Source organism: Calidris pugnax, unplaced genomic scaffold, assembly GCF_001431845.1.
Source record: "Calidris pugnax isolate Ruff unplaced genomic scaffold, ASM143184v1 scaffold13, whole genome shotgun sequence".
Taxonomy (NCBI): Eukaryota; Metazoa; Chordata; class Aves; order Charadriiformes; family Scolopacidae; genus Calidris; species Calidris pugnax.
The window spans coordinates 19014944-19036437 of NW_015090810.1; the positions used below are offsets into that span (position 1 = coordinate 19014944).

General features: G+C 37.2%; 1 protein-coding gene across 6 annotated transcripts in view; it reads right to left on the reverse strand.

The window, feature by feature from the left end:
- The window catches only part of PTPRM (protein tyrosine phosphatase, receptor type, M), a 360339-nt gene that overhangs the window by 99221 nt on the left and 239624 nt on the right, over positions 1-21494 (reverse strand). For all 6 annotated transcript variants that reach the window (XM_014938720.1, XM_014938716.1, XM_014938719.1 and 3 more), the window contains one exon: positions 103-254. In XM_014938720.1, the coding sequence (XP_014794206.1) occupies positions 103-254 (152 nt within the window). The remainder of the gene's footprint in view (positions 1-102; positions 255-21494) is intronic.

The window sequence follows — 21494 nt, forward strand, 5'->3', positions numbered from 1 at the left end:
TTTCCATGACTGAGTAATGAGGAGTATTTTAAAAACCATTTGCACCTTTCTTCCACCTTCCAAAAAAAAAAAAAAGAAAAGAAAAGAAAAGAAAAAACTTACATCTCCCATTTAGATTGTGCGTGTCCATGAAAGAGAAAGCTTCGTCACAGTTGGTGCCTTGCTCAGTGTAGCTTTTATCCATTGAATTCACCATCACTGTCATTTCCTGCCGTGTACTGCTCAATGTCTCTTTCCGCTTTTTAGCCAATTTTCTTAAGAAATGAATGTTGAGGGAAAAAAGAAAAAAAACAACACTCCATCAGCAGACATAGTCTTCATGTTGTTTAGATCAGTATTGTAGTTTGTTACCACATTATTAAATAACATATTTACAATTATTTCTGCATTTCTGGAACCTTAATTTGATTTCACGCACTCATGTCTTTCAATGACATCTGACAATCAAGTTGCCAATGCCCTGACTTATGGTGAACAGCACCTTAATCCTTGGGGACCACCACTGAATTAAAGGGACTACTTGGATACAAAGATGATGTGAGCTACTGTATCAGAGGCTAAATCTGTTTAAATACATAAATAAAAATGATAAGAGAGAAGATTTCACTCAAAAATGTCAATTTGTCACCGGAAATGACAAATCAATAATAATTTTCACTTCACACATGTAGAACTGTCTGGAGCTGTTTCACTGAGACACCATATAATATAACTAACTGGTTTACATCATACTGTATAGTATATGTTTGATCTCTTAACACACTGCACAAGCAAGTGACATTTTAAATTGACTTGCATTTTTAAAGACTATTCTCTGTCAATCTTGATTTCAGGAGAATAGTCACAAGAGTTAGTTGCTTCTCAGCAGGAGTGATGTGTCAGAGACAAGATCTTGATTCTGATACTAGAATAGTGATTCATTAAGCTGCAAAACTGCTTTGGATGCATGTATTGCTTTTTTCTAGATCTGTCTCTTTCTGTCTAAACTAAAATCTCACTCTGTCTCCCCCAGAGTTATGCTTAGCTACCATCACAAAATAACATCTCCAAAACTCTTGATTTTTCCTTCAAGCCCTGTGAGACATCTGTGATCTTGATGATGGTGGATCCCATGCCCATTTGGCTTGGTTCCCTGGCCTGTGACTCTGTCTTAGAACAAGCCTTTATCCAAATCCTTGCCTACAGCCTTCATTTAAATTTTCCAGATTCCTTCTGTATAGTATCTGAAAGGTATAAGTTTTACACAGAAATAGCTGTTCCACATCGTCACTGTTCATTCAATGACTTTTCCTCTGGGGAGGAATGAGCCATAATGAGCCAACCCATATCCATCTGCCATAAAGATCTTTTAAATATGATTCTATGCTCTTCAACCAGAGCTTATTATCTCATCTATGTTTTCTTCCACTTCTAATGGAAGTGCATCAAGCCTAACCAACTCGTGCTAACTCTCAAAGCCTTTCTCCATGTTGACTCTCATGCAGTATGAAAAAATGGTTCCCACCACAAACAAAAATTTTATGCCAGCCTCTGTGACATTTTCAAACAAGCACGTTTGCATGTTTCCCTCATGATGCATGGGAGGAGCTTTCTGTAAAGCTCCCTACCAATAGCTCACTATTCTGCTTCAAATCACTGCCTCCAGACACACTCTGCAAAGTACTGATATTACTGTTCACTATGCTGACGAGCATTGCTCCAGAGTCTCCCCATGTTTGCCATCCATGTTGTTTCTTATTTACAACTAAATAAGCCATTTAGGCAGGAACCATGGTTATGTTCTGTACCGATACAGTATGAAGCTCAGCAGTATCTTAGTCTTTGACTAAAGCTCAATAGGCCTTTGAAACTAAATTATTGCTGTTAATAAAAGTAGTAATAGTATGCGCAGACATGGTATTTGGTCTTTGCACACGAAAGTACTAAGGGTCACATTTGGCCCTAAATAAGCTGCTGGATTGCCACTCCATTCATGAAAATTCACTATGTGGTAAAATATATGATACCAGCCACTCAGTGGGATTACAAAAAACTCCCCATGTTCTGTAGGGTGCATATCTCAAGCATCTGCTGTTACAGGGAATGTCCTTTATTTTACAGTAAAAATTGTATCTTTCCCAAGGAAAGCCAGAGCTCTTGATTATTACAGCAACATGAAGTTCAAATTTTATAAAAAGTCAGCTGATTTTATTAAAGAAATTACACTAACAATTTCTCATTTCCTTCATTTTTGTTTTTGGTCCCATAGTCAAGCTATAGCAGATTGTTTTTATGACAGTAACAACTGTACAGTACTTCTCATTTTGAATCTAATTTTGGAAATAGGTCTTGTGGGAAAAGTTCAAATCTGAAACAACTGTTACAGGAAAAGAGCGATATCAGCCAGACTTCTGTACTGTGAACAAAAACACCCACTGGACTCAGTCAAGTAAACTTTAGCTGAATCTAGCATTTTTTTACATCTGCAGTTTTCAGATATTGCTGAAAGCGTTGCGGTGCTGCAGTCTCTGCAACTCATCCATTCCTTGGATGTCTCGATCCCTGGGAGGCTCCAGTTATACAAGATGTAAGAAACTCGTAAACCCATGGTACTATCACATCACTGTCACCACTCATGCTTATAGATTTGAAGTAAATTTGGGGGGGAAGACTTAAATATCTGATAATCTTTACTCATGGAAAAGACACTTCGTAGCTACTCTCTGATGTTTCCTCCTTCTTCAAGGAAAAGAGGTCTACAACCAAAGGAAAAAATAAAAGAAATGGAAGCTCCCATGATGATCACCTGGGAGGCAATGTGGGTGGTGTAACGGTAAAAATATGATAAAATGCAGAGCAGACAAACATACAGACTCCCCTTCCCTCAAACCGTGTGGGATTTTGGGTATCTTTTACTCTGTTCTGTTACAAATATTAATAACATCCGCCTAGGAAAATAATAAGTTAAAGGTTTCATCACAATCTGTCCCCATTTTATCTGCCACCATGAAACTCTTAAATGCTGCATCTTCTCTACAGTCCCTTCTAGTTGAAAGGATCACCTTGTGAAACTTCTGTAAGCCTGACTCAATATCTGCCTCAAAACCCTCCTTCTCTGTGATTTCTCCCTCAAACAAACCAACTGTTATGTTGCTGTGACATTATCAGCCTCTATTTGGTTCATTTTCCATCTACTTACCTGTATCCATTTCCTCTGTCCTGTCTTGAGTTAAAATACAAGCTCTTTGGGACCTAGCTTGCCTTTTCCCTTTGTGTTCATAAAGCACTGGGCACAAAGCATAAGGCACAATGCGACACTACCGTAGTTAGAGGAATGTAACAACAGTAAAAATAAAAAAAAAATAAATAAAAGGTGACTGGGCCTGATAACCAGAATCAACTCAGGCTCTGAAAGAAATGTGCCTTTCATTTTAACTTGGGCACAGTGAGAAAAGCATATTTATCTGAATCAAGCAAAAGCACTCACTTCCTTCTTCGTAATTCCAAACTGAGTGGTACTCCCCTTTTTCTATCAGTATGCCTCCTTTCTTTCAAGCAAAGAAAGGGGCAACAAGATGCTGCTACTTTCCACAGCTCCAGCAACACACTACCATCACCAAGATCTGAATAAATACAGTGAGATGAAATTTGTAATAGTGTTGCTAAAGGAATTGGGCTGAATTTTTTCCTTTCATTAATTCAATGAACTATTGCACTTGTTGTAACTTAAGATAAAATACCTTGTTCTTATATACTTATTGTTTCAAATTTTCTCTGTGTTGGACGGGTCACATAAAGGATTGGTGGGGTTAATGCAACCCATTGGTGTGGCACACTTGTAGATACAAAACCCTTTAACAGTTTGCTCACCAAACCTCTGAAAGAATCTAAGCTATAATCAGAAAGATCTTTTAGTAAAATAATAGATGGTTAAAAAGATACAGTACAAAGGGTAGGACTAAACCGTTGTTTTTCACAATGGAGATACATTCTAGTGGATATCCTACTGAAGTGCATGTTGGCATTTGTACTATTCACCATATACACACTGATCTAGAAAAGTCATAAACAACATTGCTGTCCACAATGTTTTTGGACAACACACAATTTTTAATTGGTAGTAAAAATTAGAAGCAGGGTTAAAAATTTACAGATTTATCTCATGAGGTACAGTGACTGGACATTCACTTAAGACAAAATTCAGTGTTGACAAATATAAAGTCATGCATCTGGGAAAAAAAAATCCTACCTATACACTTACAATATTCGGTTTAAATGACTTCCTAAAAGACAGAAGAAAGAAATCTAGTAGCTACTGGTTCTCTGAAGACAAAAGCTCAGTGCGATGTATAGTCAAAAAGACAAAAAGAAGTCAGAAACGATTAGGTAAGGAATAGAGAACAAAATGGAAAATGTCATTAAGCAACTGTATAAATCTATGGAGCTTTCACATTTCTAACACTGCCTGCAGTTCTGCCATGTGCCTATCCAAAAATGATTTTCTCAAACTGTAGAACATATACATAGATGTGAGCAGAAGATCAACAGAACAGATCCTACCAGAAGTGTGGTAGTCCTTATAAAGATAAGGAGTCCTCAGTTTAAAAAAGAGGTAGTTGAACAGGGAATAGGATAAAAGTATATAAAAAAGAAGAGTAAGAAAAAGAAAGTAAGAAATTAAGAAAGAATGACTATTTCTCAACAATGTAAGAACCACAACCACAGGGTATACAGGAATTTTTTTCAGTATGAAAGTAAATACTTTCACACAAACCAGACTCTAGAGACAGCAAAAGTAAATTTTGGTAAAAGAAAAATTGATTAAGGGCTGAGCGGTGGACATTGAACCTTATCGTTGCTCTGTTCCTATAATCATGTAAAGGTTTGTCACTGCCCTCTGTCACAGACATGATGTTAAGTCTGGTGGATTTTTAATCCAAAATTTGATGTGGTTTTTTATTATTTTAAGAACCCCTGCACAGATTATGCAAGAAATAGAATGTAAATACCTTATTTGCTTTTCTGGCACTTAGAATTACTCACCATTTTGCATTTTTAGGCTACTTATGATATACCAGACAGGATTAATTAGCTCAAAAATTAATTACTTTGCCCATCTATATTGGCTGTCTATGATACACTAAAAGAGGACTCATAATGATTTGGGGGGAAAAGCTTTAATCCAAAATAATTTAATGAGCATCACTGATTCAGCGACACTCAGTCCAAAGATGTAATTTAATAAAAGCTCTCCACAAGAAGCGTATTAAAAAGTCTGCAAATGTAACTGACTTAATCCCTGTTTATTGTGTTTTCACATACTTTTCATAATTATGTTGTAATTATTCTTTTTTTAACAATGAAACAGTCCTTGTCAATAACTGTGATTGATTTCCTGTCTTCAGCAATGGGTCCTCTAAGGCACAAAACCACACATCGCACATCATTGTGAGAATTACATGTGTACGATGGTGTTCAGGTTTAGCCTCCTACCTCTGGTTTACTATTGTACACATATGGTATCATTGGGTATTATTCTAATCTGCATTAAAAAATGAAAACTACTTTCTACTTTTAGGATATCCTTTTAGGGCATACCTTGAATCTCCAATGCCTCATCTGCATTCTTTATGTTAGTTTTCATTGTTAAAAAGTCCTCATACAAAACAAGTTTTAGAACCTGAATATCTAATCCAATTCAACCAAAATGGTAAATTTCTTTAGGGGGTATTAAATAACTATCATTATAAGTAATTAATACTTTCATTCTGCTTTGTATTTCTTATCAAAACAGCAACACTGCAAGGAACCCTTTCTGCCTCTCCCAAATGGACTGAGACACAAACATGAAGCAATTGAAATCAAGTGAGGAAGTGAAATAGAAATAGTATGGCATTAGTGATAGTAAAGTTCTGCTCATAGCAAACTTCTGCCATTCAGTTTCACATCTATATGCTTTATATTGGCATGTAATATGCTCAACAATGCAATTTCACAGTGATGTTAAACTGTGTACTGGCAACACTATCAGTCAGGAAATAAAGTTTGGAGAAATATTTTTAATGGCACTACATTTTGCAGCAAAACCTAGCGAACGCTTAATAAAATGCTTTACAAGTTGTTCCCACTTCAGGAACCAGCATTTCTAGAAAACAACCACAGGGAAAGTAATTGTCAAGAAAATTAGAAAATGGTAGGCAGCATCCCATTGAATTGTGTTGTTCCTTGCTTTGGATCTCCTAGTAGGCAAAGCAGGATCAAATTATTCTTTGTCCTAAGAAGTTCAACATGCATTTTGTATTGACATCACAACAAAGTAAAGCTACAACAGTGTGGAAGACCGATGCAGAGATTATGAATATTTGACTATAGCCCAGGCTGCATAAACCTTTTAACCTGAGTTTACAAAAGGATGGTTTATTATAATTTCTGTTAGGTGCAAACTTTTTAGTACAAAACTTTTAAATGAAGGTGTAGGTTAACAAAAAATGGTTTTCATTTGTACCAGCATAAACAAAACCAGTTTTGATTTTCTGTGGTTTTTTACTTGCCTTTTTACTCATTGTGTATCAGAACTTTAGTGGTCTTTTTGCACTTTGCTGTTACTAGTAGATTGGTTCATTAGCATCGCATGAGAGCAAAGCAGAAAGAAAAGTTATTTGGCTACATCCCATTTTCAAAATATCAGCAGTGGCTCACAGGTGAAGTATGGTATGACTTAAGAAACAGTGGATCAGAAAAGAGGGAAAGAAAATATGGAGAGGAATGGAAAATGAGAAGGAAAAGATGATGGAAAAGCAAGGTATAGCTGCAGTCACGGACATGCAGCTCACCTACTCTTGCTGCTAAGTGTTCTTTCTTGAATTCAGGTATTCAGCACATGGTTTGAGATTTCCTTAAAGTGACATCATTAAAAACTCTGCTTATTTGTTTCTTAACTTCTGCTTTGTATGAACTCCTACATCAGTTTATCAGAGTTTCTGCATCAAACACAAGAACACCTCAGGTCAAAGAAGGCATCACACTGATAGATTTTCTTTGTCGATGCAGTGGCTGAGGAGGAGCACAGGTGACTGACCAACAGTGTGAAAAAACTGGAGCTATGTGGTGCGACAGATTAATGTAACAACATTTATTTGAAATGGACTGACTCTTGTCTTAGCTCACAGAAAAAGTTAATTTTGTGGTTACAGTTTAGTTGTTGTTTGTCCACCTAAGAAGACCTCAATGCGTTTTAGTGTGATTGACAGGGTCTTCAGGGAAGCCTCTAGGCTATGGCAGTAAAAAGGAATTTGAGAAGCTTTGGCAGAACTATACGTACGCAAAACTCCTGGTTGCACTATTTCTGGCTCAAGTTAGTCACCAGTCTTGTCTTCAGAAAAATGCATCCACACACTTTAAAAAGAAAATCCAGCACTCATCTGACCCCCCCCAACAGGAGAATAAAACAATAATGAGATGTGAGCAGCAATAGTTTTCAGAATTTACCATTATCTAACTTGACCATGACCTTGATTATTATAAGTAATGAATCAGGCAATAAAATAACCCATTCTACTCAACTGAACTAAGGAAGGAAAAATTAAAAGCTCCAAATTATCTGAATTTGTTCCAAAAGTTAACAATTGTGCAATGAGAATTTAAATTTCTGTTTTGATTCTTATGATTCCCAAATTAATCAAGAAAACAGTGAATACAAAGCTCAATTGACCTATAGGTCCTCCTGAACTGTAAAGGTCTATGAGAAAAAATACACAGAGTATTAACACCTTGGTTTTTTTCCCCACAAATGAATTAAAAGGCAAATGCTTACGAACCTGTTCAGTTCACTAAAGACTTAGCTGACTCATTTACTTAGGCGATTAGGGCAAACGTGGAACTACTTGCAGGATGAGGATCAAGGTGCCACTTAGACTATGGGAGAGGCCAAAGTAGGACAAATCCTTTACGAGCACAGGGAGGAACCCAGTAGCCCAGCTGGAACACATGAAGGCCAAAAATCATGGAGTGACAACAAACTGCTCTGTGCTTGTCTTCTCTTCCCAGGAAGAAAAGAGAAGAAAAGAGGACAGCTAAGAGGTCTGTTATGGTGTGGAATGCAGGGAGATAGAGTAGATGGGAGCAGCTGAATCAGGGTAGGGAGACGAGGGGTAAAATGACTGCATTACACCAAAAAATACCACTATAGTCTTTGACACAGAAGCAGACCAACACCCAAGTCTCTCTCAGCTGAACACCCTTCTCACTAACCCAGCAAGTCATGCTATCTGATTAAGTCAATTTTGAATTACTCTCTTCAAAGCAGTGTATTTTAAAAGGTTTTGGAGAGTTCTTTCTATTAAAAACCATCTATAACCAACCAGGGGATTAGGACCATCTGATAGGAAAGGAAATTTTACATATTACCTGACTGAGCAGGGAATTGACCCTGGATATCTCTCAATAGACAAATCCTGACTGAGGAGAGACTGAGAGAGTTGCTCAGCCTGGAGAAGAGAAGGTTTGCAGGGAATCTTACTGCAGTTTTTAATTCCCTAATGGGAGAGTACAGAGGAGAGAGAGCCAGACACTACACACATGGTGAAAGGACAAGATACATGAGACACAAGGTGCAACTAAGGAAACTCCTGTAAGATCTTAGTAAAATCTTGTCACCATTGGGGTAGATGAACTGTGGAGCAGGTGCTCAGAGAGGTGGGATCTCCATCTCCGGAGATACTGAAAACCCTGCTAGACAATGTCTTGAGCAGCTTGATTTAGTTTAGGTCTGCTTTGAGGAGCAGTTTAGTAAAGATGATCTCTAAAGGTTCCTTCTGATCCAAATTATTCTAGGATTCTCATTCAATGTTCCGGTAATGGGGCTTTTCTCATAAAAGGAAGCCATAGGGATTTAAAGGATTACAGATTTGAGCACAATCCTCGACTGTGTCCCTTCTTTGGAACAGTCCAGCACATGAGAAGCACAATCAGAACTAAAACAGGATAGTACTAGCAAAATTACATACATTCATACAATTAAATATGATGATAGATATAGATTTCTTTTAGTTATATATTTCATTTTTTAAATATTTCTTTTCTGCTGCATGTATTAAACCACCTTTCTAAATTAGGGAGAAAAGCTTGTGTAAATATTTTTATCAATAAAGCTTTTTCATTAGAGAGCTAGTTATACTCACATTGAACTGCTTAATGAGAATGTGATAATTTTCCATGAAAAAAGGCAAATTATATTTTGATTTTCTATTATGATATTAATAATATACATGTTCTCATTTTAATGAAGATGAAATGTTCCACTTTCCATTGTGTTTGATTTGTATTAATTTCTGCTACATTAATTGTACATAAATGTAAAATGTCACTACGCTACTTTACATGCTTTCCATTACACTATTTCAACTTTATTGAAATTAATTATTTGAAATTTCTGAAGAGGTCCTTTTCTGAAATGTGTGGTCACAGGAAAATTCTGCACCTGAGATGTCCTTTTTGCCTGAGGATACTTTTTTCCCCCAAAAAAGAAATTCCATTTTCTTAGCTAACTCTATTAAGAACAGCAGATGAAAAATTACAGAGAACCTGGACTTTCTCTTTTGTTAGCATATATGCCATTTTACTTATCTATAGTTAACAAGAATACCTAGGTTCTTTTGTATGCAAATGACTATACACACTGAATTTGGTTTTAAGAGATAAAACTTAAAAGAAACAATTTAGATGAATGAAAGATGTGTATGTCATATCGGGCTCACAGAGAGAGACATTTCCTTCATAGTATTGTGTAGATGGGTGTTAAAGACTCTGCACATGGTGCAAGAATACCATAACATATTGTTTAAAATATATATTTCGCATTTGACATTGCAAATCTTCCCCTTTGTCTCAACCACTTTTCTTTTTCTTTTTTTCCCCCCATCATATTATCGCATGATCTAAATAAAGAACTAAACAGACAACACTGGGGCCTACTCAGGAGGAGGTAGCTGTGTGATGTGTAGTGCCAGACAACACGAACATGAAAGCTTTCCACAGAACTACATTCACGACAGATTTTGAAAATCTCTTCCTGAAGCTAATTATCATTTTAGAAAAGGCTGGCTAATGATGAAAGAAAACACCGTCTTATCCCATAGCTGTCAGTTTTAAGTAGAGCCTCAAAGTCCCAGGGGTGGTGTGCGCTGTAGGTGCCCTGAATCCCTCTGCTTTCACAAAGTGAGACAAGAGGCAGTGTTAAACTGATGCAAATTTGTTTGGGGGTGATTTTCCCCACACCAGATTTTCACCACATTTTCAGAGGTGTTCTTGGTGCAAGGAATTACAAAGCTGTCTGGCAGATATATCTATTAGGTGGTAGTTTCATCATCTTCTCTGCCCACTAGCCTCTCCCTTTGAGATTTGCTATGATACTCTAAACTCCTTAAGCATGATCAGGCAAATTTTTACTTCTTTAAAAGTAAATCTGCCACATAAGTTGTTCCTTCCACAAACAGAAAAACCCTAGCCCCATGGTGCGTTGCTACCTGAGGCTGACCTGGGTACAGGACAGGTATTTTCTAGATGAGCTTGTTATTTTCACTATGGGGTTAGAGAGTTTGCCTTGCAAGTCCCAGTGAAGGAAGCAGATTCTCAGATTTCTACTGAGTCTAATAAGTTACTTCTAGGCCTGCAGAGGCCCAATTTAATAGAAAGCAATAGTAACTGTGACAGTTTTAAATATAGTAAATATTTTTTCCCTCAAAAACAGAGAGGTATTTAGGTCTCTGTATAGATATTTCTCCCACTAGACAGAAACTAAGGCATTTGGCTTTATCAGTATAAGGACATAAAATATGGTCAAAATAAATTGTTTAAAGTTTTCCAAAACATTCCTTAAAGAAATTATCTTAGCATATTTGCTATTTAAATATACACAAATATATTGTATGTATCGTGTATATTGTATACATGCATGTATATATGTAAATATGTAACTAAACATATGTACTAATGTAGTGCAGAACTAAAAGCAAAGGTTTTGATAGGTTTAATCTAACACCACTCATTCATTGGCTTGCAGCTCCCCAGTAACAGAATACAAAACAGTCAAAGGCTTTTTGCTGATTAAAAATCCCAGTGTATTAGTACAGATGTTCTGGTAGAGAGATCTAGCTACTACATAAATCCTGCAGTGGGAAGTACTTTGTCAGTTCCTGCCATCTGTGTCAGACAGAGTTCCTTGCTCACGCTGACTTTCAAACCTCAGTTCTATACTTCTTCACTTGAATGGATATTTTTTGCTCTGTATCCCAACACAGGCAGCAGAGTGTAGAACATATTTGTTAGTGCTGGTACTGAGCATTCACAAACTTGCACATGATCTTTTCTGTACTACCTACGCTCCCATCTCCATCATGTACCTTTTACTTTTTTAAGCAATTCCCTCCTTCAAGAGTTTTGTAATATTCCATATACCTCAGCACTTCAAAATATCCAAATACATAGGGTTTTAATCAGACTTTTAGAGGAGTCTATCTTCCTTCTCTTTCACAAGAAGAAATCTGTCTCGACAAAAGTCACTGACTAAAAACTCAGAATAGGCAAAACTCAGTCATGTAAGAAAGAAACTAGTTATTTTTCCTAAGGGGCTGCTGAAATTGGGCCATCCCCTTAAGGCGGGTAGAATAACTAGTGGGATGCATGAAAATATACCCGGAGCACAGTGCTCTTGGTAGTACACTAATTTAATAGCACTCTGTGCTCACTAGGGGACGGAAGGCATGAAGCAGTGGTTCTTTAACAGCATGTAGCTTGTAAACCATTCAAGTGTTCTCCAAAACCATGGGTATAGCATCTAATTGGCAGTGGAAGTGCAGTGGCAGATGGACTGCTGGTAATCCAAAACCGTGACTACAGGAGGAAGTGGTCCAGCTGAGACCTTGTGAGGCTGATACTATTTGGTCAGTCTAAGATGCAGCTGCACCCTCAGTCCAATCCTATCCCATGCAGAGGAATGGGGCTTCTGGGAGAAACTGGCATCTGACCTCTTAATAAACAGCTAATGAAGATGTCCAGCCCCTACTTATCTCTTAGCAGGTATGTGTATTGAGGTCTTAGGACCTATATGCAATGGGTCATAATGAAGACATTAATATGAGGATTGTATGGCAAGGAAGGTTGATTAATTCACATTAGGGGCTCTTTATGCCACTGTGGAAAGGGCAGCTGATACAGCTGCATACCATGGTGGCTTTAGGTGGGAACATTTCAAATACATATATTTAGATCCCTTCATTTCTAATTCTGGCAAACTTGAACCTATTAACACCAAAGGCTTTCTTAATTAAAAGATGTAAGAAAGGTGTCAAGGAAAGCTTCTCTAAATCTTCCTAATACAGTTTCATCTGAAAAAAAAATCAGTGTAATAGCCACAATAACTTTAACATTTGAAAAGAATCTTAATTAATGATGAAATAATTATTTTCACCCAGAGCTTTGCTACCCACAAGCAGTATGATAATCCAAAGACTAAGGAATCAAAATTTTTGCATGGAACCATGCTACCTTTAAGTCTACACCTCTGTCACAGAAACACAAAGAGAAAATTAATGCCTTGTACTTTTTCTCAAATCTAATTCTAAATTCTGTGAAAATACACTTTAAAAGACAGAAAGACATCTTTTATCCTTGGAAAAAGAAAAATCTTAAACTTCTGAACAGAGCTTGCACAGAAAAATTCCTTTTGAGCAAACAGATTAAAAGCTATAAATAATGTCATAGTCTTTCCCCTGATTAAATCATCCATTACAGTAATGCTACATGTATTAACACGAGTTGCTAAGTGCTGTGCTCTTCTCCAGAAGGCAACAATGCCAAACAACCAGAATACTGCTACATCATTAAAAGTATCAGTCAGTTGGAATTTGCAATTTTAACAGTAATGATAGCTGCTGTTATTACAATACATAGCCCAGTGTTTCAAATATATTGGAATATTACCATTTACAGTAGTGATGTCATGTAAGTATAATGAATTTTATAGGGATACAGAGACCTCTCTGAAGTGTTGCAGGGAGGTGGCTATGAAGCCAGAAACAGAACTAACGGGCTTTTCTGTTGAAAATAACAACCTTTGCACTCCTCTAATAACAAACAACAATGAAGTTTTGAAGATATAACATGCTAGTGCTAAAATTAACTCTCCAACTCATTATTTACAGAGAAAGGATGTAAACTATGACAGCTGCAAGGAAAACTGCTCTTTTTAAAAAAAACAAACCAAAACAACAGAATTTGATAACGAAGAAAGCAGTATCTCTCTAACAAAACTTAAAAGAGTTCCATAAAAATGATTTGGCACTCCTGGGTAATTAAATGGTTAATAACATCCTTTCTGTGAGTTTATTGAATATAGCTAGCACAGATTCTCTGTTAAAACTCTACATGACCTGGGAGACGGTACTTCAGGGGGGATGTCTTAATGCCTGTAAAAGACAGCAGGAGATTGGTCTGGGTAGAGAAATTAGTGGGAGAGGTTAGCAGGATACTAACTGTCAAGACATTGCTACCAGTCAGTTATATTTGGGAATATCTGGATATTTTATCCTCCTAGAGAAACTGCTGAAACATTTTTCTGCACTTGAAAAAAAATGTAGTGAGTAGGAATGCTTCTAAAACAGTACAGTATTTATGGTGGAACAGGTTCCTTTAATGTTTTGGCACAATGTTGGTGTATTTTCTACTGAATTAGGGTAAATAATCCAAAATATATTAATTATGGCTATTTAACTACACAAAGCACCTGAAAACATCTATGGTGTTGTGATTGTTTTCTAAAGCTAAAGAAATATGAACGCACAACTACAAACATATCACATTGATAAACTAGAACATGGCAATTTCTCTTTAACATACTGTTTGACTCAAATTATAAGATGACATGTCAAACAAATGTTTTGTCTAGATTAACACTTCCTAGCCTATCTAGACGACTTGTTAAAAAGCTGTATCTTTCAAAGGAATCTACAAGACTCCTTACAGTTGACTTCAGCAGAGAGTTAAGTGAACAAGGACTTCAGAACGGTGCATTCCGTGCTGCCTCTTTCAAGGAGCTAATGGGCTTCCCTTTTTCACTTGTGGGAGACCTAATGTAAAATCAGGATCTCTAATACATACATTAAACTTGGTGACTTAGTAAAATTAGTAAAGGAATCCTCGTAATGAAAAGATGCACCATGGGTTTTATATTGAACCACAAGTCACTGCATGGAATGACACTACCCTCCATCAGGGGGTAATTTTTAACAGTCACCAGTAACCTTTAAGCTTACAAACACTGGATAAAAAAAATCTAGTTTCTTCAACGTGCTAGTGTCTTCAACAGTAAGGAATTAAGTAACTTAAAAACAGACGAGTGGACATCTGTGCAATTCACTAGGGACACCTGTTCGCTATTTAAATAGTGTCTTCCTTCAAAACACTGCAACACTATAAATAACTGTAAGTAAATAAGAGTGGGCAATGAAATTGTAAAATATTTTGACGTAGGTGAATAACAGGTGAGGAAAAGCTAGTTGACTTTAGATGAGAAGTTATGGTAACAAGAAGCTGGATAAAAAAGAGTTTTCCCAAAATCCAGACTTAAAAATGCAGGCTGAAGGAGATATGTGGACACCTGGTTCGGACGCTTGGACATAAGTTTGGGTAGAATATTAAACGGCAGTAGAACAGTATTTCCTCTACAGCTGATGATCGCTGATTTCAGAAATTAGGTAAATTTTCTCAATTATTGTCATTTGCAGGTAAAACTGAAAAAAAATAAATATGGCTTACTCTGCTAGAAGTAGACAGAAATGTTTGCATAAATTGGAATATCTTTTTTACATACCAAAATAGCATATGGATAGGAATGTATTAATATTGTGGCCTGAATCTGATAAGGATATCCTATCTCCCCACTGCAGTCCCAGCCCGAGTTTATCTCTTCCACTTCCTTTTTTTACTTTTTTTCACTACAGTGATCTACAAAATTCATGTTCCTACACATGTAAAACTCTCATCCTATTTTCCTACTTTACTAATATCACTCGTTTCAGCTAAGGAGTTTTAAATATTTCACGGAGTTTTGCTAATTAAAACTTACATCACTCTGTGAAGGATGTATGGTAAGGGGACAGGCAGAAACCACTTTGCTCATCAGTACAATGGATGTTGGAAGGAAGGCAGCAGTAGGCTGACAGCAGTGTTATTCTTCACACAGAAGATGGAGAAGACTACTGCATTCGGCCGACAGATGAAAGGATTTCAGTAGGACAAATGTTATTACCTGAAAGGAGGGTTTTTGCATTTTCAAACAATTTTATCCATGAGCAGTATAATGAATGGATTCGACCTTTCTACGGATTAATGTCCTGCATTCCCTAACTACTGTGTTCCTAGCTTTCTTTTGGGTCTCCAGCACCTGCTCGCCAACATTTCCCAACTACCTCTCCCACCTGTATAATTAACTAAGTAGAGTTACTAATGAGTTGCTAGGCAGCAACAATGGTAAAAATAGTATGAAATTTTAAGTGTCTCCAAATATCTGCAACTTCCCCTTTCGAGATGATCCCACTCATGGGCAGAGTGGCCCTCATCACTGCACTGGGACTATGACTCAGAACAAACTTTTGGCTTTCAACTTAGACAAAAATTTAAAAATAAGTTTAAAGATAACTTAAGCTTTATTCAAGATTATATGTAGAAGTGCTTAACTTCAAGCAGTCATGTAGTGACAAGGCTTATGATAGATACGGACCACTCTCCCTGACAGACTAGGAGCTATTTGTGTCTTGCTGTATTTATTATTTTATCCCCTCCATCTCATGCCCCTCTCTCAACTTTGATGATTTTTTTATGCCTGGTGTTTTGGATTTCAGGTTCAGCAGTGGCAAGACCTTCACTGATTTGGTGTCTGAACACCTAACGTGAAAGTGTGACACAGAATAGCTTGAGTGAGGTCTTCAGATATTTTTTAACTAGAAATTTTAAATTGAATAACAGGCAAAAAGATGACAACAGAATATGAGGTAAGCTCAGTGCCCTCTGGAGGTCCTCGTCTCTCTCCAATGTCTTGAAATGGAAGCCAGGGACAGTAATATCTTGTATTATGTGTATTTACTTAGGATTTAAATTAGAGGAAATAATCTGAACCTAATGACTTTAGTTGGACATAATCTGGTACAACAAACGAAACATGTTTTAGGTTTTCCCAGTCTGGGGCACAGTAGTGTATCAGCTCTTAACTGCTAAAAGTAGTTTGGGGCTAAAAGTGGTTTGGGGCACAGAGAGATAAGCAGACATATTAATTATATTTTTATTTTGGCACTTGTCACACACTTTAACTGCCAAATAAATCACTGTGACTGGCTTAGGTGCACATGCTATCCTAGCGCTTCCCTGCTACTTAACCAGGTCGTAAGAAACAGGCAGAGTAACTCGTGGTAATTGTACTCAAAGAACTACTTTGCATGCATAACCACATCTGAAATACTTTTACCTGCTTCTTGGAAATAATGCATTTTATTACTTGCAGGTACTGCCAATACCACACAAGTCGAGTCATTAAGAAGCAGGAGGTAAAAATGTAAAAAAGCCACTGCAGTTTCTTCTTCACTGTGTGCCCTCATCAGACTGTCTTTCTACTGGTTTCAGAAAGAAAAAGAAGGGGTGTAATGGTTAATCTATTGTTTATTCAAAACCACCAACAGAAGTTAATAGACAGTTATAAACTAATTGAGTGCGTCTGTAGTGCTATCTCCTCATTCATCTCGCTTATTCAATTTAGCTCTGTTAGTGTTCCATATGGTACAGTGCCCCTGCTGCTAGGAACAGTCATTCATTGCAAAAAAACCCCTGTAACAACAGGAAGCTAATAGTTTAACTGTTCCTCTAAATTTGTTTGACAAAACTGACATTTAGTACGCCACGTCACGTTGTCAGTAATCTGCAATTTACCCTTAGGCAGGCAGTGGATGCTCATTTTATTTACCTCTTGTAGTTAAAAGCGTAATTAATATTCCACTCTGAAACAAAGATTAGAGATTTGACAAACATTGCAATTTAAATTCTCCATTATAGCAAACATTAAAATCAAACATCTTTCACACACCCCATTGCATAAAGGACACGTGTAGCTGTAATTTAACTTTTTAGTTTTTAATACCACAAACTAATTTCTGCTGTCAGTTTAATGAGGTGGAAAACACAAATCTTGTTGCTCTCTGTGTGCACAGGCTGGGACAATCAGACTGCAGAGAGCTTGAATCAGTTTGCTTCACAATGTGGCAGTCGAAATCCTCAGATTATTGTGAGTCTAAAAAATAAAAAGTCTAAAAAAAGAAAAGTCTTAAAGACTTTGTTTAACAAAAAGCTTTGATAAACAAATACTTCAGGAACAAAAATACTGTAACACCATAGGAGTTTTTGGAATTGCTGTAGCATTGCTGAAAAACTCCACTAATCGCGGTCTGGGTTGTAACTTCTGGCAGCACTACCCGTAGCACAAAGCCCAGCAAAACTCTCCAAGGACTGCGTAAGGAGGGCATGGTCCCCTTTCTCAGTGTTTGACCTCCCTCATCCTGCTTTCCCCCAGCTGAGGTACCCGCAGTCACTCCAACTGTTTCATCACGTGCTTAAAGCAGAAGCAGTTTGCAGTGATTCCTGACCTGGGTCAGCCGTCAGGGGCTCGGCTGGCATTGTCTCTGCCAATTCCCCAGTCCCTTTGGGGCCAGCCTGGCACACTCCTCCTCCTCATGCTCCTCTGACCTCTGCTCCATGCCCACCGATTTTACACGTGGAGCAAATGCAAAACCAATTGCTGTGCTTTCCACTCACAGCAGTTGTGCTCTGGGTAAAAGTCCCACAGCAGACTGCTCGGTGGTGATTGCGTTGCAACTGATTTATTGTGCCAGATTCTGTGACAACAGGGCATATTATCAAACTGGCAAAGTAGGGGGAGCTCTCAGAGAAATAAATGAGTGCGGTTTAAACTCATGCTAATTTCAGTTGGAATTCTAGCTCCATAAATTCTGTGTGACTGATGAAAATTATTAACATGTAGAACACCTTTAGGCAACCACGCTGGCTCATTAAACATGGAAGCCTAGAATTATCTACACTGTAACAAATGTGTGTGCGAATATGTGTGTTTCAGGGACATACATCAGGAATTTTTAAATTTTTGGAGGAGATTTTCTTCACAGAAGCATTGATTAAAAAAAAAAAAAAAGACGCATAAACTCAACAAAGAGGCTGCTGTCTGTTACTCTCTTTTCAATCCATCCTATGTAGTAACCCACTGACTCCTGACTCCTTCACAAGACTTCATTAGTCACTGCCAACTTCAATCTGCTTCAGTTATTTTGCATTCAGTCCCAAAGGAAAAGCACTCTCCCCACTGATCGCAGGCTAAACTAAAGATAAACTGGCTCATTTTATAACACATCAGGCTAACATGTCCTCAATCACACTAGCATCACAAACCAGGAAAGGAATCTCTGAATATATCTAACTCTGTCAAAATACTAAATAAGAGAGAGGCAATTTCTAAAACTGGGTCTCCAAGGGAAGGATTCAAGTTTTGGATGCAGGGACGTTAGTGTAACCACATTATTTCTCTCCTAAATCTCAGGGGATAATTTCTCTTTCATAATGAATGTCTGCATATAAAAAAACCTTAATAATACTATTATACTTTAAGACTGCTGTTGATGAAGAGTGTGAGATTCTGTGAACAAATGATTTGATTATCCCTGTTAAGAGAAATATTTGAAAAGGTTATAGCAATTGAATGCAAGTTATTTAGATTTTTATTTTACTTAAAATGAGATGCAGGTTATGGAAATGTATAAATCAAGAGATAAGCAGCAGAGCCACAAAGGTCAGAATCACAGCTGTTGATAAAGAGAACCTCATTAATCATAATGCAAGAATTGCCATATTGGATTAGACCTGAGCCCAACTGGTCTTATATCCTATTTCTGTGAAGTTCTGGAAAGTACAAGAGACACTATAAAACACAGCTGTGGAAAAAACTTTTGCCAATTCCCTAATGGCAAGAGATTGCATTGAATTCTGAAATACGGAGTTTTACATGCCTTCAAAAGTGCTTTTTAGCAGTATTTAACCTGAATTTTAACGTCTGTACCTCTGTATATTCTTCAAATCTACAGAGATGTCCAGTTCACTTCTGAATCTTACTATAATCTTAGCCCAAGCAGCACCTGGTGATAATCAATTTCGATTTCTAATTATGCATTAAAATAAAATTTTCCCTTCTATTTTAAATGCAATTTAATTCAAAAATCTGTTCCCTGTATAATTTTATTAGCTGACTTGTGGAGAATAAAAATTCTACAACTTATTAATTTGTTTACTTATACTATGCCTATTTTTATCTTTTTCCTTAAATGGTCAATGCCCAATCTTTCAGTCTCTGCTCATGAACCTTCTTCTGTGCCTGACTCTGAAATCTCTCTCGCTCTTCAATACTCTTTTTTTGGATGAAAATTGACCAAATTAAGAGCAGTTCAGAGCTGTACAACTCTAACGCACATTTGACCTTTCTAGGCTGAATTCTTTCACTACTTTATTCTAGCTTGAATTCTTACACTTTCTTATAAGACTGATTGCAATGCGTACTCTTGAGAATCTGGCTGAAAGCCTTTTGTGTTTCTGAACTGGTCTAACAACTAGGGCTGGGTTTTGTAAGAGCAAATTAAGAGAGAAACTTGCACGACAGGAGAATATATTTCTTTCCAACTTCTAAGTAGCACTGCTTGACTCAACACTGTTAACTTTTCCTCATCCAGGTAAACGGAAAGCCAAGATGACCTTCAAGGAAAATCAAAAGGGCACAAGTACACATTGGTAGCCCTCACATGTAATTTGTGTACTCCACTGGCTTCAGCATTACCATAGCAAGAAGAGGGAAGGACTTCTTCCCTTGGGAAGTCTAGAATGACATAAAATCCATTCCATCCTCAGGGCACCAAATTTTCCACAGACAGGGTAAAATAGGAAAGCCAGACCTTCATTTGAGAAGCTAATAAACATACAGGGAATGCTCATGTTTTTCTTACTGGTGCCAAAAGTGAAGTCCCTAAGTGTCAGGGGCTTGTAAAAATCTGTTTTATACCTGTGGTGGACACGGAGATCACAAGGTCTTATGTAAACAAGTCAGAGCTGCTTTTGTCTGTTTGCCATCTGAATCTGCACCCAGGGTAATCTAGCAGACTTCAAATATGAAGACTACCAATGCTCTCACTAGGCTCTTTGGGAATTCTGTTGCGAGGTTTGCTCTGTGTATCACAAAATCACCTGCCATTATTTTGCCTGGGCTTTGCATGGCCCCCCCACTCCCTCCATAAACTTCCTCCCTCTCGTCATGCTACAACAAGCTTGAGAAACCAACACAGGTTGTTTTACTCAGTCAGGACTTCTATGTAGCTTCATGAGAAGAAGAGGAGAAAAAACACATTGGATGCACTTACCAGTTGTTTTTTCCCCTTGCCCTACTTTTAAGATAGAAATTAAATATACAACAATTGCTGTGGCAACGGAACAGCAATAATTAAATCCTTGGCATTTTCATGCTCTTCTAAGTGACACGCTCTAATCGAGAGACCTTTAACTTCTGTGAGAATGGTCTTCAGAAGAGAAAAAGACAACTGTGAGCAAAACATCTAGCTTGAAGGTTCCACTTGAAATGCTCCTATCTGAATGATGTTGAAGGTTTGTTTCGACATTTGCACTCTAAATGCTGAGCTGACGTTTACGAAGAACAGTTTGGTGGATTCTAATTAACACAAAGGGGTTTTTTTTTGCCTAATTTAAACAGCAACAACAAAAGCACGTCTTATTTCCTGAGGCATTCAAGAAGTTCTTGATTCTACCTGTGCCACTCTTTTGAGGTGCAATCAACAGAAAACACAGGAGTACAAGAAATTATAGAATTCTTACTGATAGTGTCTTTTTAGCCTATACTGTGTGTATCTATCATCAAAGCATTCTGTTCATTTTCTAACTGTGAGAGATTGCAAACATTTTCCTAAAACTGAAATCAAATAACTTAGATTTCTAATCTTTTGCCATAAAGCTTCTCAAAGAAATGCAATTTTCTCAACAAGGAAAATGTCACCTAAAGTAAACTCCAGTTAGGGAACTGAAGTTCATTATACATCTAAAATGAGACTGTATCATATTATACAGAGTATGGCAACATTATGTCCACAGATGACTAGGTAGGCAATTAAATATGAAAGCTAACTGAATAAATAGAAGAATTCATTTTTGGCAGTCTAGATCACATCTAAAAATGTTTTTTTTTGTGATGTGTCAAATTATTTTCATATGTATGTATAATATACATCAGTGTACATGCATCTTTCTGCATTAGCAGGCTAATGGTATAGGGCAACATAATATCACAAGACTTTCTGTATTTCTGCTATATAACCTCTTAACCAACAGTTTCCAACTATAAAGTCACATTATAT